The sequence below is a fragment of the Pleurodeles waltl genome, chromosome 10 (assembly GCF_031143425.1).
Source record: "Pleurodeles waltl isolate 20211129_DDA chromosome 10, aPleWal1.hap1.20221129, whole genome shotgun sequence".
NCBI lineage: Eukaryota > Metazoa > Chordata > Amphibia > Caudata > Salamandridae > Pleurodeles > Pleurodeles waltl.
In genome coordinates this window covers 639,661-654,669 of record NC_090449.1, presented here as the reverse complement: position 1 = coordinate 654,669, position 15,009 = coordinate 639,661, and the positions used below count along the sequence as shown (strand labels likewise).

The 15,009-nt window shown below is 48.9% G+C and overlaps 1 protein-coding gene across 1 annotated transcript in view; it reads right to left on the bottom strand.

The window, feature by feature from the left end:
• SMC1A (structural maintenance of chromosomes 1A) overlaps nucleotides 1-15,009 on the bottom strand; it is a 205,068-nt gene that overhangs the window by 59,951 nt on the left and 130,108 nt on the right. The window contains exon 13 of the mRNA XM_069209287.1: nucleotides 11,395-11,532. Coding sequence (XP_069065388.1) covers nucleotides 11,395-11,532 — 138 coding nt within the window. The remainder of the gene's footprint in view (nucleotides 1-11,394; nucleotides 11,533-15,009) is intronic.

Genomic DNA, 15,009 nt, shown 5'->3' with positions numbered 1-15,009 from the left:
CTGCTGGGGGCAGTGTCACCTTAACGCCATCATGACCACAGCCAGATTTACACCAACCTTCTGGCGGAAATCCGGCTGTGGTCATAATGGTAGCCGCGGCCACAGTCTTTTGAGGGCCATTGCGGTAGGTGGTTTTTACTGCCGGGGTTGTAATCTGCCCCTATGTCATTTGTCCTTCTCTCTGTGCCTGGTTGTTCTGTCCTAAACTATCCTTTTCTTGCACCGCTGCTCTAATGTTGCAGTGAGTTTTTACCTGGAAATCTGTATAAAAAAAAAAAAAAATCACAATCCCCTTGCCTTCTAGTTCTAAGGATCACTCTATGACCCTTAACTACTAAAGTATGGGCATCTCGGGACACTTCTTATCCAGGACATTTGTCTGAGATTCAAACTCGCTTCAGCTTTCTGCAGAAAAATCCACAGGCTGCCTAGAGCCGGCACAAGCATCCCTTTCTTAACCACCAACCAGGATCGAGACTGCGCCGGCTTCATCAGATATACCTCCTGGCCCGCAATATCACTTTGCCACTGCCTTTAACTCCAACAGGCTCCAAGCTTCTACGCCCGTCAGCATACAAAACTCAGCTCACCAACATACATGAGCAGAAAACAAACCTCTTGTTCCATCAGCTGACGCAGAACCCATGTGTCCCCTGTCGCAGAGGAGCATAGCTGGTGCAGTGTAACTTTAACCCTATGCTCAGCAATGGAGTAATATTGATGTTCCAACAAGCCGAACCCCAGGCACGCAGCCGCAGACCCAAGCACCCTTGTGCCGCAGAGACTGGTTATGGCACCCCCTATAAATAAAGTCTGTGTCCCTCAAGCAAGCCAACAAAGTCAGAATGGCTGACCATAATCCAGCAACAAAGCCTTAGTGCATCTCTGTAAGGAAATGCCTCCTTGGCATGGTTACCCCCTGACTTTTTGCCTTTGCTGATGCTATGTTATGAATTGAAAGTGTGCTGAAGCCTGCTAACCAGGCCCCAGCACCAGTGTTCTTTCGCTAACCTGTACTTTTGTATCCACAATTGGCACACCCTGGCATCCAGGTAAGTCCCTTGTAACTGGTACCCCTGGTACCAAGGGCCCTGATGCCAGGGAAGGTCTCTAAGGGCTGCAGCATATCTTATGCCACCCTGGGGACCCCTTACTCAGCACAGACACACTGCTTGCCAGCTTGTGCTGGTGAGGACAAAACGAGTAAGTCGACATGGCACTCCCCTCAGGGTGCCATGCCAACCTCACACTGCCTATGCAGTACAGATAAGTCACCCCTCTAGCAGGCCTTACAGCCCTAAGGCAGGGTGCACTATACCATAGGTGAGGGCACCAGTGCATGAGCACTGTGCCCCTACAGTGTCTAAGCCAAACCTTAGACATTGTAAGTGCAGGGTAGCCATAAGAGTATATGGTCTGGGAGTCTGTCAAACACGAACTCCACAGCACCATAATGGCTACACTGAAAACTGGGAAGTTTGGTATCAAACTTCTCAGCACAATAAATGCACACTGATGCCAGTGTACATTTTACTGTAAAATACACCCCAGAGGGCACCTTAGAGGTGCCCCCTGAAACCTTAACCGACTACATGTGTAGGCTGACTGGTTTTAGCAGCCTGCCACACTCGAGACATGTTGCTGGCCCCATGGGGTGAGTGCCTTTGCCACTGAGGCCAGTAACAAAGCCTGCACTGGGTGGAGATGCTAACACCTCCCCCAGGCAGGAATTGTCACACCTGGCGGTGAGCCTCAAAGGCTCACCCCTTTGTGCCAGCACCACAGGGCACTCCAGCTAGTGGAGTTGCCCGCCCCCTCCGGTCACGGCCCCACTTTTGGCGGCAAGACCGGAGGAAATAATGAGAACAACAAGGAGGAGTCACTGGCCAGTCAGGACAGCCCCTAAGGTGTCCTGAGCTGAAGTTACTAACTTTTAGAAATCCTCCATCTTGCAGATGGAGGATTCCCCCAATAGGGATAGGAATGTGACCCCCTCCCCTTGGGAGGAGGCACAAAGAGGGTGTACCCACCCTCAGGGCTAGAAGCCATTGGCTACTAACCCCCCAGACCTAAACACGGCCTTAAATTTAGTATTTAAGGGCTCCCCTGAACCTAAGAATTTAGATTCCTGCAACTTACAGAAGAAGAGGACTGCTGAGCTGAAAAACCCCTGCAGAAGAAGAAAGAAGACACCAACTGCTTTGGCCCCAGTCCTACCGGCCTGTCTCCTGCCTTCAGAAGAAAACTGCTCCAGCGATGCTTTCCCCAGGACCAGCGACCCCTGAATCTTCAGAGGACTGCCCTGCTTCTAAGAGACCAAGAAACTCCTGAGAACAGCGGCCCTGTTCAACAAAGACTGCAACTTTGTATCCAGAGGAGCAGATTTAAAGACCCCTGCAATCCCCGCAAGAAGCTTGAGACTTGCAACACTGCACCCGGCGACCCCGACTCGAATGGTGAAGAAACAACGCTACAGGGAGGACCCCCAGGCGACTCTGAGACTGTGAGTAACCAAAGTTGTCCCCCCTGAGCCCCCACAGCGACGCCTGCAGAGGGAATCCTGAGGCTCCCTGTGAGAAAGTAGCCTCTTTCTAGCCTTGTTACCCCCACTTTTGGCCTGTTTGTGAGTGTATGTCAGGGTGTTTTCACTGTCTCACTGGGATCCTGCTAGCCAGGGCCCAGTGCTCATAGTGAAAACCATATGTTTTCAGTATGTTTGTTATGTGTCACTGGGACCCTGCTAGTCAGGACCCCAGTGCTCATAAGTTTGTGGCCTATATGTATGTGTTCCCTGTGTGGTGCCTAACTGTCTCACTGAGGCTCTGCTAACCAGAACCTCAGTGGTTATGCTCTCTCATTTCTTTCAAATTGTCACTAACAGGCTAGTGACCAATTTTACCAATTTACATTGGCTTACTGGAACACCCTTATAATTCCCTAGTATATGGTACTGAGGTACCCAGGGTATTGGGGTTCCAGGAGATCCCTATGGGCTGCAGCATTTCTTTTGCCACCCATAGGGAGCTTTGACAATTCTTACACAGGCCTGCCACTGCAGCCTGAGTGAAATAACGTCCACGTTATTTCACAGCCATTTTACACTGCACTTAAGTAACTTATAAGTCACCTATATGTCTAACCTTTACCTGGTAAAGGTTAGGTGCAAAGTTACTTAGTGTGAGGGCACCCTGGCACTAGCCAAGGGGCCCCCACATTGTTCAGGGCCAATTTCCCTGACTTTGTGAGTGCGGGGACACCATTACACGCGTGCACTACATATAGGTCACTACCTATATGTAGCTTCACAATGGTAACTCCGAATATGGCCATGTAACATGTCTATGATCATGGAATTGCCCCCTCTATGCCATCCTGGCATAGTTGGCACAATCCCATGATCCCAGTGGTCTGTAGCACAGACCATGGTACTGCCAAACTGCCCTTCCTGGGGTTTCACTGCAGCTGCTGCTGCTGCCAACCCCTCAGACAGGCATCTGCCCTCCTGGGGTCCAGCCAGGCCTGGCCCAGGATGGCAGAACAAAGAACTTCCTCTGAGAGAGGGTGTGACACCCTCTCCCTTTGGAAAATGGTGTGAAGGCAGGGGAGGAGTAGCCTCCCCCAGCCTCTGGAAATGCTTTCTTGGGCACAGATGTGCCCAGTTCTGCATAAGCCAGTCTACACCGGTTCAGGGGACCCCTTAGCCCTGCTCTGGCGCGAAACTGGACAAAGGAAAGGGGAGTGACCACTCCCCTGACCTGCACCTCCCCTGGGAGGTGTCCAGAGCTCCTCCAGTGTGCTCCAGACCTCTGCCATCTTGTAAACAGAGGTGCTGCTGGCACACTGGACTGCTCTGAGTGGCCAGTGCCACCAGGTGACGTCGGAGACTCCTTGTGATAGGCTCCTTCAGGTGTTGCTAGCCTATCCTCTCTCCTAAGTAGCCAAACCCTCTTTTCTGGCTATTTAGGGTCTCTGTCTCTGGGGAAACTTTAGATAACGAATGCAAGAGCTCATCCAAGTTCCTCTGCATCTCTCTCTTCACCTTCTGCCAAGGAATCGACTGCTGACCGCGCTGGAAGCCTGCAAACCTGCAACATAGTAGCAAAGACGACTACTGCAACTCTGTAACGCTGATCCTGCCGCCTTCTCGACTGTTTTCCTGGTGGTGCATGCTGTGGGGGTAGTCTGCCTCCTCTCTGCACTAGAAGCTCCGAAGAAATCTCCCGTGGGTCGACGGAATCTTCCCCCTGCAACCGCAGGCACCAAAAAGCTGCATTACCGGTCCCTTGGGTCTCCTCTCAGCACGACGAGCGAGGTCCCTCGAATCTAGCAACTCTGTCCAAGTGACCCCCACAGTCCAGTGACTCTTCAGTCCAAGTTTGGTGGAGGTAAGTCCTTGCCTCACCTCGCTAGACTGCATTGCTGGGAACCGCGACTTTTGCAGCTACTCCGGCCTCCGTGCACTTCCGGCGGAAATCCTTTGTGCACAGTCCAGCCTGGGTCCACGGCACTCTAACCTGCATTGCACTACCTCCTAAGTTGTTCTCCGGCGACGTGGGACTTCTTTGTGCGACTTCGGGTGAGCACCGTTTCACGCATCCTCGTAGTGCCTGTTTCTGGCACTTCCCCGGGTGCTACCTGCTGCTAAGAGGGCTCCTTGTCTTGCTCGACGTCCCCTCTACCTCCTGGTCCAATTTGCGACCTCCTGGTCCCTCCTGGGCCACAGCAGCATCCAAAAACGCTAACCGCACAATTTGCAGCTAGCAAGGCTTGTTGGCGTTCTTTCAGCGGGAAAACACTTCTGCACGACTCTACAAGGCGAGAGGGATCCGTTCTCCAAAGGGGAAGTCTCTAGCCCTTTGCGTTCCTGCAGAAACCGCAGCTTCTTCTGTCCAGTAGAAGCTTCTTTGCACCCGCAGCTGGCATTTCCTGGGCATCTGCCCATCTCCGACTTGCTTGTGACTTTTGGACTTGGTCCCCTTGTTCCACAGGTACCCCAGATTGGAAATCCAGCGTTGTTGCATTGTTGGTTTGTGTCTTTCCTGCATTATTCCTCTAACACGACTTCTTTGTCCTTAGGGGAACTTTAGTGCACTTTGCACTCACTTTTCAGGGTCTTGGGGAGGGTTATTTTTCTAACTCTCACTATTTTCTAATAGTCCCAGCGACCCTCTACAAGGTCACATAGGTTTGGGGTCCATTCGTGGTTCGCATTCCACTTTTGGAGTATATGGTTTGTGTTGCCCCTATCCCTATGTTTCCCCATTGCATCCTATTGTAACTATACATTGTTTGCACTGTTTTCTAAGACTATACTGCATATTTTTGCTATTGTGTATATATATCTTGTGTATATTTCCTATCCTCTCACTGAGGGTACACTCTAAGATACTTTGGCATATTGTCATAAAAATAAAGTACCTTTATTTTTAGTATAACTGTGTATTGTGTTTTCTTATGATATTGTGCATATGGCACTAGGTGGTACTGTAGTAGCTTCACCCGTCTCCTAGTTCAGCCTAAGCTGCTCTGCTAAGCTACCATTATCTATGAGCCTAAGCTGCTAGACACCCTATACACTAATAAGGGATAACTGGGCCTGGTGCAAGGTACAAGTACCCCTTGGTACTCACTACAAGCCAGTCCAGCCTCCTACACTCCCCCTGACCGCGACTGCCTGACTCTGAAATCCCGACGCCTGGAAAAGACCCTGCACCCGCAGCCCCCAGGACCGGAAGGATCGGAACTCCAGTGCAGGAGTGACCCCCCCAGGAGGCCCTCTCCCTTGCCCAGGTGGTGGCTACACCGAGGAGCCCCCCCCTTGCATGCCTGCACCGCTGAAGAGACCCCTTGGTCTCTCATTGAAAACTATTGGAAACCCGACGCGTGTTTGCACACTGCACCCGGCCGCCCCCGCGCTGCTGAGGGTGTACTCAGAGGACTGCCCTGCTTCAAGAAAGACAAGAAACTCCCGAGGACAGCGGCCCTGCTCCAAAAAGACTGCAACTTTGTTTCAGAGGAGCAGATTTAAAGACCCCTGCAACTCCCCGCAAGAAGCGTGAGACTTGCAACACTGCACCCGGCGACCCCGACTCGACTGGTGGAGAACCAACACCTCAGGGAGGACCCTCCGGCGACTCAGAGACTGTGAGTAACCAAAGTTGTCCCCCCTGATCCCCCACAGCGACGCCTGCAGAGGGAATCCCCAGGCTCCCCCTGACCGCGACTGCCTGACTCTAAAATCCCGACGGCTGGAAAAGACCCTGCACCCGCAGCCCCCAGCACCTGAAGGATCAGAACTCCAGTGCAGGAGTGACCCCCAGGAGGCCCTCTCCCTTGCCCAGGTGGTGGCTATCCCGAGGAGCCCCCCCCCCTTGCCTGCCTGCACCGCTGAAGAGACCCCTTGGTCTCCCATTGACTCCCATTGGAAACCAGACGCTTGTTTCTACACTGCACCCGGCCGCCCCCGCGCTGCTGAGGGTGTACTTTTTGTGTGGACTTGTGTCCCCCACGGTGCCCTACAAAACCCCCCTGGTCTGCCCTTCGAAGACGCGGGTACTTACCTGCTGGCAGACTGGAACCGGGGCACCCCCTTCTCTCCATTGAAGCCTATGCGTTTTGGGCACCACTTTGAACTCTGCACCTGACCGGCCCTGAGCTGCTGGTGTGGTGACTTTGGGGTTGCTCTGAACCCCCAACGGTGGGCTACCTTGGACCCCAATCTTAACCCCGTAGGTGGTTTACTTACCTGCAAAACCTAACAATACTTTACCTCCCCCAGGAACTGTGAAAATTGCACTGTGTCCACTTTTAAAACAGCTATTTGTGTTTTATGTGAAAAGTATATATGCTACTGTAATTATTCAAAGTTCCTAAAGTACTTACCTGCAATACCTTTCAAATGAGATATTACATGTAGAATTTGAACCTGTGGTTCTTAAAATAAACTAAGAAAATATATTTTTCTATAACAAAAACCTATTGGCCTGGAATTGTTTCTGAGTGTGTGTTCCTCATTTATTGCCTGTGTGTATGTACAACAAATGCTTAACACTACTCCTTGGATAAGCCTACTGCTCGACCACACTACCACAAAATAAAGCATTAGTATTATCTCTTTTTGCCACTATCTTACCTCTAAGGGGAACCCTTGGACTCTGTGCATGCTATTCCTTACTTTGAAATAGCACATACAGAGCCAACTTCCTACAAGAGTCTACACCTCTTAAAGCTCTTATCTCAGACTCCTGTCCAGCTTTATAATCAGCAGCACGAGTCAGAAGCGCATGCACTGCACTCTGCGTCACCCTTACAAGTCGTAGCTTTTCCTGCAATTTCCAGCCTCTGGCCACTATGGCTAGAACCAATGCGCAGATCTAGGTAGGTATTCTGCCCACACTCCCAAACAATTCTTCCTTGACTATTTTTATCTTAACTACTTGCATATTTGCATGTATGTGTGTAAATATTTGTTATCTGCACAGCACACACCCAGCTGAAAGTCTGCAGAGCACTGGACAAGGTGAAAGGCACATTTAGATATACTCAAAATGTGATTGAAAGTGTCGCCATCCGCTGGTTACTGTGTAGTGGTGTAGCTGTCACCTATATCCAAGCAGCGCGGGGGCACTCCTGATGGATACTAGGATGGAGTTCAAGGTCCTGGGTGCATAGATGGAGAAGGCCTGTTGTCTGAGAGTAAGACGAGGGCCAAAGATAATAAGCTTGTCCGCCAGGCAGACAATACTTCCAACCTTTCCTTTGAATAACATTACACAACATTTCGAGCTGTAATATGCCTTGCTCTAGTAACTGATGGAAGAAAATTAGACCTGCCAACAGTTACTAAGTGAGCCACATTTATTAGGCATAGCAGTATTGGGAGCCCCGTTCAACGGTTCCGTTTTTCCCAAAACACACCATCTATCACAACATTTGATGGTGTAAATGCCACCCTGACACTCAGATCTGAAATACCATCAAGCACTGCGACCAGTTTCACAAACCATTGCCCACTGTACTCTTATCAGGGCTTTCCCTAAAGCTTCATTGTTTTTGTTTTTTACCTAGTCAGGTAAGCCCCTATCAGGAGGGGGCTCCGACGTCACCTGCCTGGCCACTCAGGTACTCCCACGCGTCCCTACCAACTTGGTAGACAAGATTGCAGTACCCAGAGACCCTCTGGAGGCGTTCTGAGCACCAACCCTGGGGTGGTGATGGACAAGGGAGTAGTCACTCCCCTTTCCATTGTTTGTTTCACACCAGAGCAGGGACTGGAGGTCTCTGAATCGGTGTGGACTGGTTTTTGCACGGAGAGCACCAAGTGCGCCTTTCAAAGCATGCCAGTGGCTTTGGGAGGCTACCCCACCCAAGCCAGTCACACCTATTTCCAAAGGGAAAGGGTGTTACCGCCCTCTCCCAAATAAATGCCTTTGTTCTGCCTTCCTGGGCTTGATCAAATCAAGCAGCAGGAGGGCAGAAAACTTTAAGGGGTGGCAGCAGCTGGGCTGTGGTAGTAATGCTGGGGTCCTCTTAGGAGCCCCCACAGTGCATAGAATCATACTTCCAATACCTGAAACAGTATTGGGGAATGATTTTGAAATGCTTAATATAAAACATGCCGAGGTTCAGAGTTTCCATTATGTGGCTAGACAGTATAGTGACCTATGTCCAGTACACATGTAAAATGGTACTCAAAATGTCCAGGAAAATGTGCATGGAGTTTGTGGGGGCACCTCCGCTAGTGCAGGGGTGTCCTCACACACAGGTACCTGCGCCCTGCCCTCTGGGCTGAGAGAGCTTACCATAGGGGTGACTTATAGTGACCTGGTGCAGTGACCTGTAGTGAAAACGACTGCAATGACAGGCCTGCAGAATGCTTTGCATAGGCTCCCTATGGGTGGGAGAATAACTGCTGCAGCCCATAGGGTTCCCCAGGTACCCTAATGCCCTGGGTACCCCTAGGTACCATACACTACGGGGGGACCAGTATGTCAAGTGTGGGGAGAAAAAAGGTACAGTTACCAATTTAGAAGGGAGAGAGCATAGTCACTGGGGTCCTGGTTAGCAGGATCCCAGTGAACAGTCAAACACACTGACATCAGGCAGTAAATGGGACTAACCATGCCAAGAAAGAGGGTTCTTTCCTACACACACCACATGCAGAAGCATTTACATTTAAAATTACGGGGTCTATTGGTGGGGTCTACCCTCACTCTTGCTAGTATCACTCGGCGAAATGTCTAATTTGGAGAATAGGTCATCTGCACGGCTGTTGTTGCACATATTATGGTCGACAGGATGTCTATCCTGATTGACATTGCTGTTTGATGGATGAGCATGCTCATCTTCCTCTATTGAAACATGTCCAGAGATTTCTGCTGCATCTGCGTCCGCCTTGATGGACGGTAAAGCTTCATCCACGTATTCACCGAAGAGGTATTCACCGTCCTATGACATATGCAGGATACTGTGTGCATCTCTGGCCTGAAGGAAGTAGATATTAAGTATCTCTGTCTGTATAAAACTGCAGCTCCTGCCACCTGTCTGAATCTCGTTAGTGAAATGTCGATGGCAGTCGATTTCTGCTGCTCTCCATTGCCCGGGTTGGAGAATCTGTTTAGCCTCCACTTTAGACTCTTCAGGTAGGAGGTCGGTATATGTAGACATATCGGACCACATTTGGTGGCCATAATGGTCCAAAATGGCCAATGAATTTATTGCTTTGACTGTCATGTCTGCCACAGTGGAGAACGTATCAATGTTATCGAGACCATAAAGAGAAGAGATTGGTATGGAGGGATTCTTTGAACGACGATGTGCCGCCTGTGATACCACGGAGCCTGGTTTTGGATGTCCAATCAAACATGTTTGGAGAATCTCCTGAGGCTTTTTTTTTCTCCAAGCATGGTATCTGTGCAGGTACTGAGGCCGGGTTTTTCATGTATTTAAGACCTCCCTGCCATCTGAAGTCTGGACTCAGGGTAGCTCTCACGACTTCTTAGCTGTCTCTTTGGAATCGTGGAGAAAGAAGTCTGTTTCCTTTGTGAGGAGGGTTAACTATAAACGTTTTGCTGCTCTCCATCAAATTATGGAACCCGCCTATATCCCCTGGCGCGCGAGAGGTGGGGATGGAGTGGGTATTAAATAGTCACCCCACTTATTAAGCTGTGTTGTAATATCCGGTACCTCTAACTCCTCCCTTTCCTCATCCGTAGACTGAGGGTTATCTGGAGACGCGGTCATCGTTGACAGAGCTCTTAATGAGGTTATTTTATCAGATTCCAATGGGAGTTTCTTCAGCTTAGTTGTCGACTGTAAGGCTTGTGAAGCACTTTCTGGAGGTGCTTTCTTTATAGACAGAGTAGAAGGCTCAGAGTGAACCTTTTCAGAGGCCTTTGGCAGCTTTTTTAAAGATGGGGCAGATCTTCATGGCTCTTTTTGTGCCCAGGTGATGTAAATTTAGATTTTTTAAGAACCTTTTCAGGTCGTTCTGAGGCGGGTTTCTGCTTTGATTTAGGCCTTTTTAGGGAGTGAGAGGCCTGTGAAGAGGCAGCACTCATCAGAAGAGAGGCACTCTTTTGCTTTTTGTTTTTGCAGGTATAGTAAGAGTCTGCCTTATTGCGTAAATGTGCGGCAGATTTTTCAATCTCTCAATTTGTGTTCCGGATGGAGGCAGTTTATACACTTCTTGTGTGGGTCATCAATATGAAGTATTTTCTTCCCACAGGTGTCACAGGTTCTGAAAAGCCCTTTCTTGGTTAGTTAGGACATGCTGTCCACTCTAAATCTGTAGATTCTGAAAAGTAATCTGGTGAGTTCACTGAGAAAGAGTAAAGTTTGAGCAGAGCTCAGAGAGACTCCCTTCATGCGACGTTTGGTAGAACATCTGAGGGAATCAGCCTCTGTTGGGAGTATTCTAGAGGGTGCTGGCGCCTGACTGGTTGTAGTTCAAGTTTGGTTCTTTTAAAAAACAATTAAAAAAAGAACATAGATAGGCTATGACAGCGACTGTCCGCTGCCACTATGGTCTAAGGTAGCTCACACCTACTGCTATATTAAAAGATACTGTGGGACTCCCACCTCGACGAGGGGGATGATTCAAGCATGTGAATGTATGAAAGATCCAGTACTGGAGAACAAGGACTGCTCAGGATGTTCCTGCGTTTACTAGAGCCCTGCATACACACACAGCAGCTTCCACATGAGTACTGCGTACACATTGCTCGCTCAGCGTGCCACAGTAAGATTACAGACCAGGGTCCCCCAGGAACCCCTGGCATGGTGCCCCCTACCTAGCAGGTAAGAGTACAACAGAGTAGAGTGAAAGTTAGCAACATTATGAACCAACAGACAGACAGAGATCAATGCTGGGAAAGTTCTTAGCGCTGATGGTACCTGCATGTTTAGTGCCAGGTGTCGAGTTTTTGTCTGCTCCAGGTCGCTCTGAGAGTACTTAAGCCTCATTTGCAGGCCGTGTGCCTGAGATTGCACCTGCCGCAGCTCTGCCTCCTTGCGCTTGGCTTTCATTTGTTCCTAGAGACAAAAATCAACATATTATGAGAATGCAGTCAGTGGATCAGAAACGCTCCTGCACACTACTAGCAGCCAACAACAAAGACAGTACCTCCCATTTCAAATCCTCATGAGCAGAAGGTCAGTGACCATCCCAACCAATTATTTTTCTAGGTCCTGTCAAACCAGATGCTGTAGCTCTCCGCTCACTACAACAGGAAAACCCTACACGGACTAAGGACACTTCAAAACACATGAAATAACACAAAGCCTGTAGACTTCAAAGCCAATACTTGATCCAACAATGTATTTATTGACACAATAAACAAAGCAAGAGGGTAAAAAGGCAGATTCAGGGTGTTAGATGTGGAAGTGCTGGGCAGATCAACAGGTCAAAAAAGTCAACATTTCTGGGTGTGACGTTCGGTATACACCACCTTTCCCACAGCAGAATAGCACACAAGAGAAGAGATTCCTAAGAGGGTCTGGGAGATTGTGCAGCAGTCCCACGCAGAAAGATGGAAGTGGGACCCTCGCTGAGCAGAACAAAATAATCTTCACAAGAGGGGATCAGAGAGTCACGGGGACAGAGACCGAGACGGAGACGCAGCAGGACAGGCACCACCTACTACAATCCATCAACCAACCACGCCAACCCATACTCAATAGGACTCACCTCTCAACATTACATCAAGGAAGGCAACTAGGTACAACGGGAAGAGACAACTTTGACTTTATGTCAAAGAGAACTCGAGTACTGTGAAGGGCAATGCTGAAAGTCCTACTGCAGCACACAAGCTCAGTGAAAACAGTGTAAACACACTGATGAACAGGCAAAAAGCAGGGATAAGGTGCCAAAAAGAGTAACTTTCCTACAGACAACAACACTCAAACTGCTACAAGAGCACACAAACTCTAGAAAGGAGCTGTGTGAGTTAACAAATAAAAAAACATAACATCCCACACACTGAATATACTACACAACACACATCCTGACATCTAATGTACCAGGAGCTGAACAGGACTATTCTTAAAAAATACTTTTGAGGGGAGTGCAGGAAGCTGGTCTGGTGTGTGGTGGACACCTATGGTGTTGGCACCTTATGCCAGGTCCAGGCAACCCCAATTAGTGAATGCAGACAGTGCCTAGGAAGCAAGGGCTCTCTAGAGGTAGCTGTGGTGAGCAGTCGGGACTTATCTAGGAGTGTAAAGCACCTGCAATACCACAGCAGTCACACAGCAACTGATCACACATGAAAGGAACCACACAGTGTTAAAAAAATAAAGGTACTTTATAACAGCAACACTGAACTAGATTACTTACAGGCAGTCCCCGCAAATGGAGGTAAGTACACACTATATATAGGCAATTATTAGGAATTAGCATATAGGAATAACAAGCACTGGTAAAAATTTGTGAAAAATTGTTATGGCCCTATAGGGAGGCCAAACCATATACAAAACAGTGGAATGCGAAGTGAAGTCCCCACCCAAGGTAGTGGAGTAGTTATAGGGGAGATGGAGGAACTCAGGACCCTAAGAGGTGAGTACCTGGGTGACCCCCAGTGAAGAGGAGAGTAGAGGTAAGTACCTTGTTTTCCCAAAGACAAACAAGGGGACTAAGTCCAGATGGGGCAGGAGCCACTACCCACACTTCTGTGGATGAAGATCCGGTTCGATGGGGGGAGAAGAGAAGTCCAGGAGCTGCAGAGAAGTTGTCGCAGTCGTGCAGATGATATCCCACACCAGTAGCAGATTGTCAGTGGTCAGGAGGACCACCAACAAGCGTTGGCAAATTCAAGTTGGAGCAAAAGAAGATTTGCTGGGAAGAAGAGGACCAGCAGGGTCCGGGCTGACTCACAGCAGTCAGGAGTCAGCAGAAGTAGTCAGGAAACAGCAGAAGCTGTTGCAGCCCTCACAGGCAGCACACTGGCAGCAGGCACAGTAAGTTGCAGTGAGGCCCAGTCAGCACGCTGGAGAGGAGTCCCGCATCGCTGGAGCAGCAGAGGAGAGACTGTCCTTGCAAGGATGAAGTGCTGGAGGACGGGGCTACTTGGGAGTCGGGAGATCCGTTGGAGTAGAAGTCTACAAGCCTCGGTTGCTGCTTGCACAGGAGTACTATCCCCCAAGCAGAGGCAAGGGTTCACCATCTCTCAAGTTGGACAGCAGGTAGAGAGGACCAAGGGAAACACTCAGATCGATCGTGTAGCCATTTTAGTTATAGCTTCATACATGTTAGTTTAGCGAACTAGGGCTGCCGCTGTGCACTTAAACCTAGAGATATTGTATTCATTATTATTTTAACAATAGTCACATTTGCGGTCGTTTTATTTTCTCTATCTAGCTGTTCTTTGCCTAGGCCAGCACCGCGTTCTTAAATGAAAATGTCACTTACCCAGTGTACATCTGTTCGTGGCATCAGTCGCTGAAGATTCACATGTTGTGCATAGCCCGCCATCTGGTGTTGGGTCGGAGTGTTACAAGTTGTTTTTCTTCGAAGAAGTCTTTCGAGTCACGGGACCGAGTGACGACTCCTCTTCGTCTCCATTGCGCATGGGCGTCGACTCCATCTTCAATTGTTTTCCCCGCAGAGGGTGAGGTAGGAGTTGTGTTGTAGTAACAGTGCCCATGCAATGGAGTGACTAAGTATGTACCTATTAAAGGTTTAAATAATATATTTACAAATGTACAAAGCTTAAGCTAACTTCCGAACTGCTACAGGCTCCCGGGGAGGCGGGTGGGCACATGTGAATCTTCAGCGACTGATGCCACGAACAGATGTACACTCGGTAAGTGACATTTTCAGTTCGGTGGCATGTGTAGCTGCAGATACACATGTTGTGCATAGACTAGTAAGCAGTTATCTCCCCAAAAGCGGTGGCTCAGCCTGTAGGAGTGGAAGTAGTCTGAAATAACGTTCTTAACACGGCTTGACCTACTGTGGCTTGTTGTGCGGATAGCACGTCTATACAGTAGTGCTTGGTGAACGTGTGAGGCGTAGACCATGTGGCTGCCTTACATATTTCGTTCATTGGAATATTTCCTAGAAAGGCCATGGTAGCACCTTTCTTTCTGGTTGAGTGTGCCCTTGGTGTAATGGGCAGCTCCCTTTTTGCTTTAAGGTAGCAGATTTGGATGCACTTAACTATCCATCTGGCTATACCTTGTTTTGATATTGGGTTTCCTGCATGAGGTTTTTGGAATGCAATAAATAGTTGTTTAGTTTTCCTGATGTTTTTTGTTCTGTCAATGTAGTACATTAATGCTCTTTTGACATCTAATGTATGTAGTGCCCTCTCAGCTACGGAATCTGGCTGTGGGAAGAACACTGGTAGTTCTACCGTTTGATTTAGGTGGAACGGTGAAATAACCTTTGGTAAAAATTTAGGATTAGTCCTTAGGACTACCTTATTTTTGTGTAGTTGGATAAAAGGTTCTTGTATTGTAAACGCTTGAATTTCGCTTACTCTTCGTAGAGATGTGATGGCGATGAGAAAT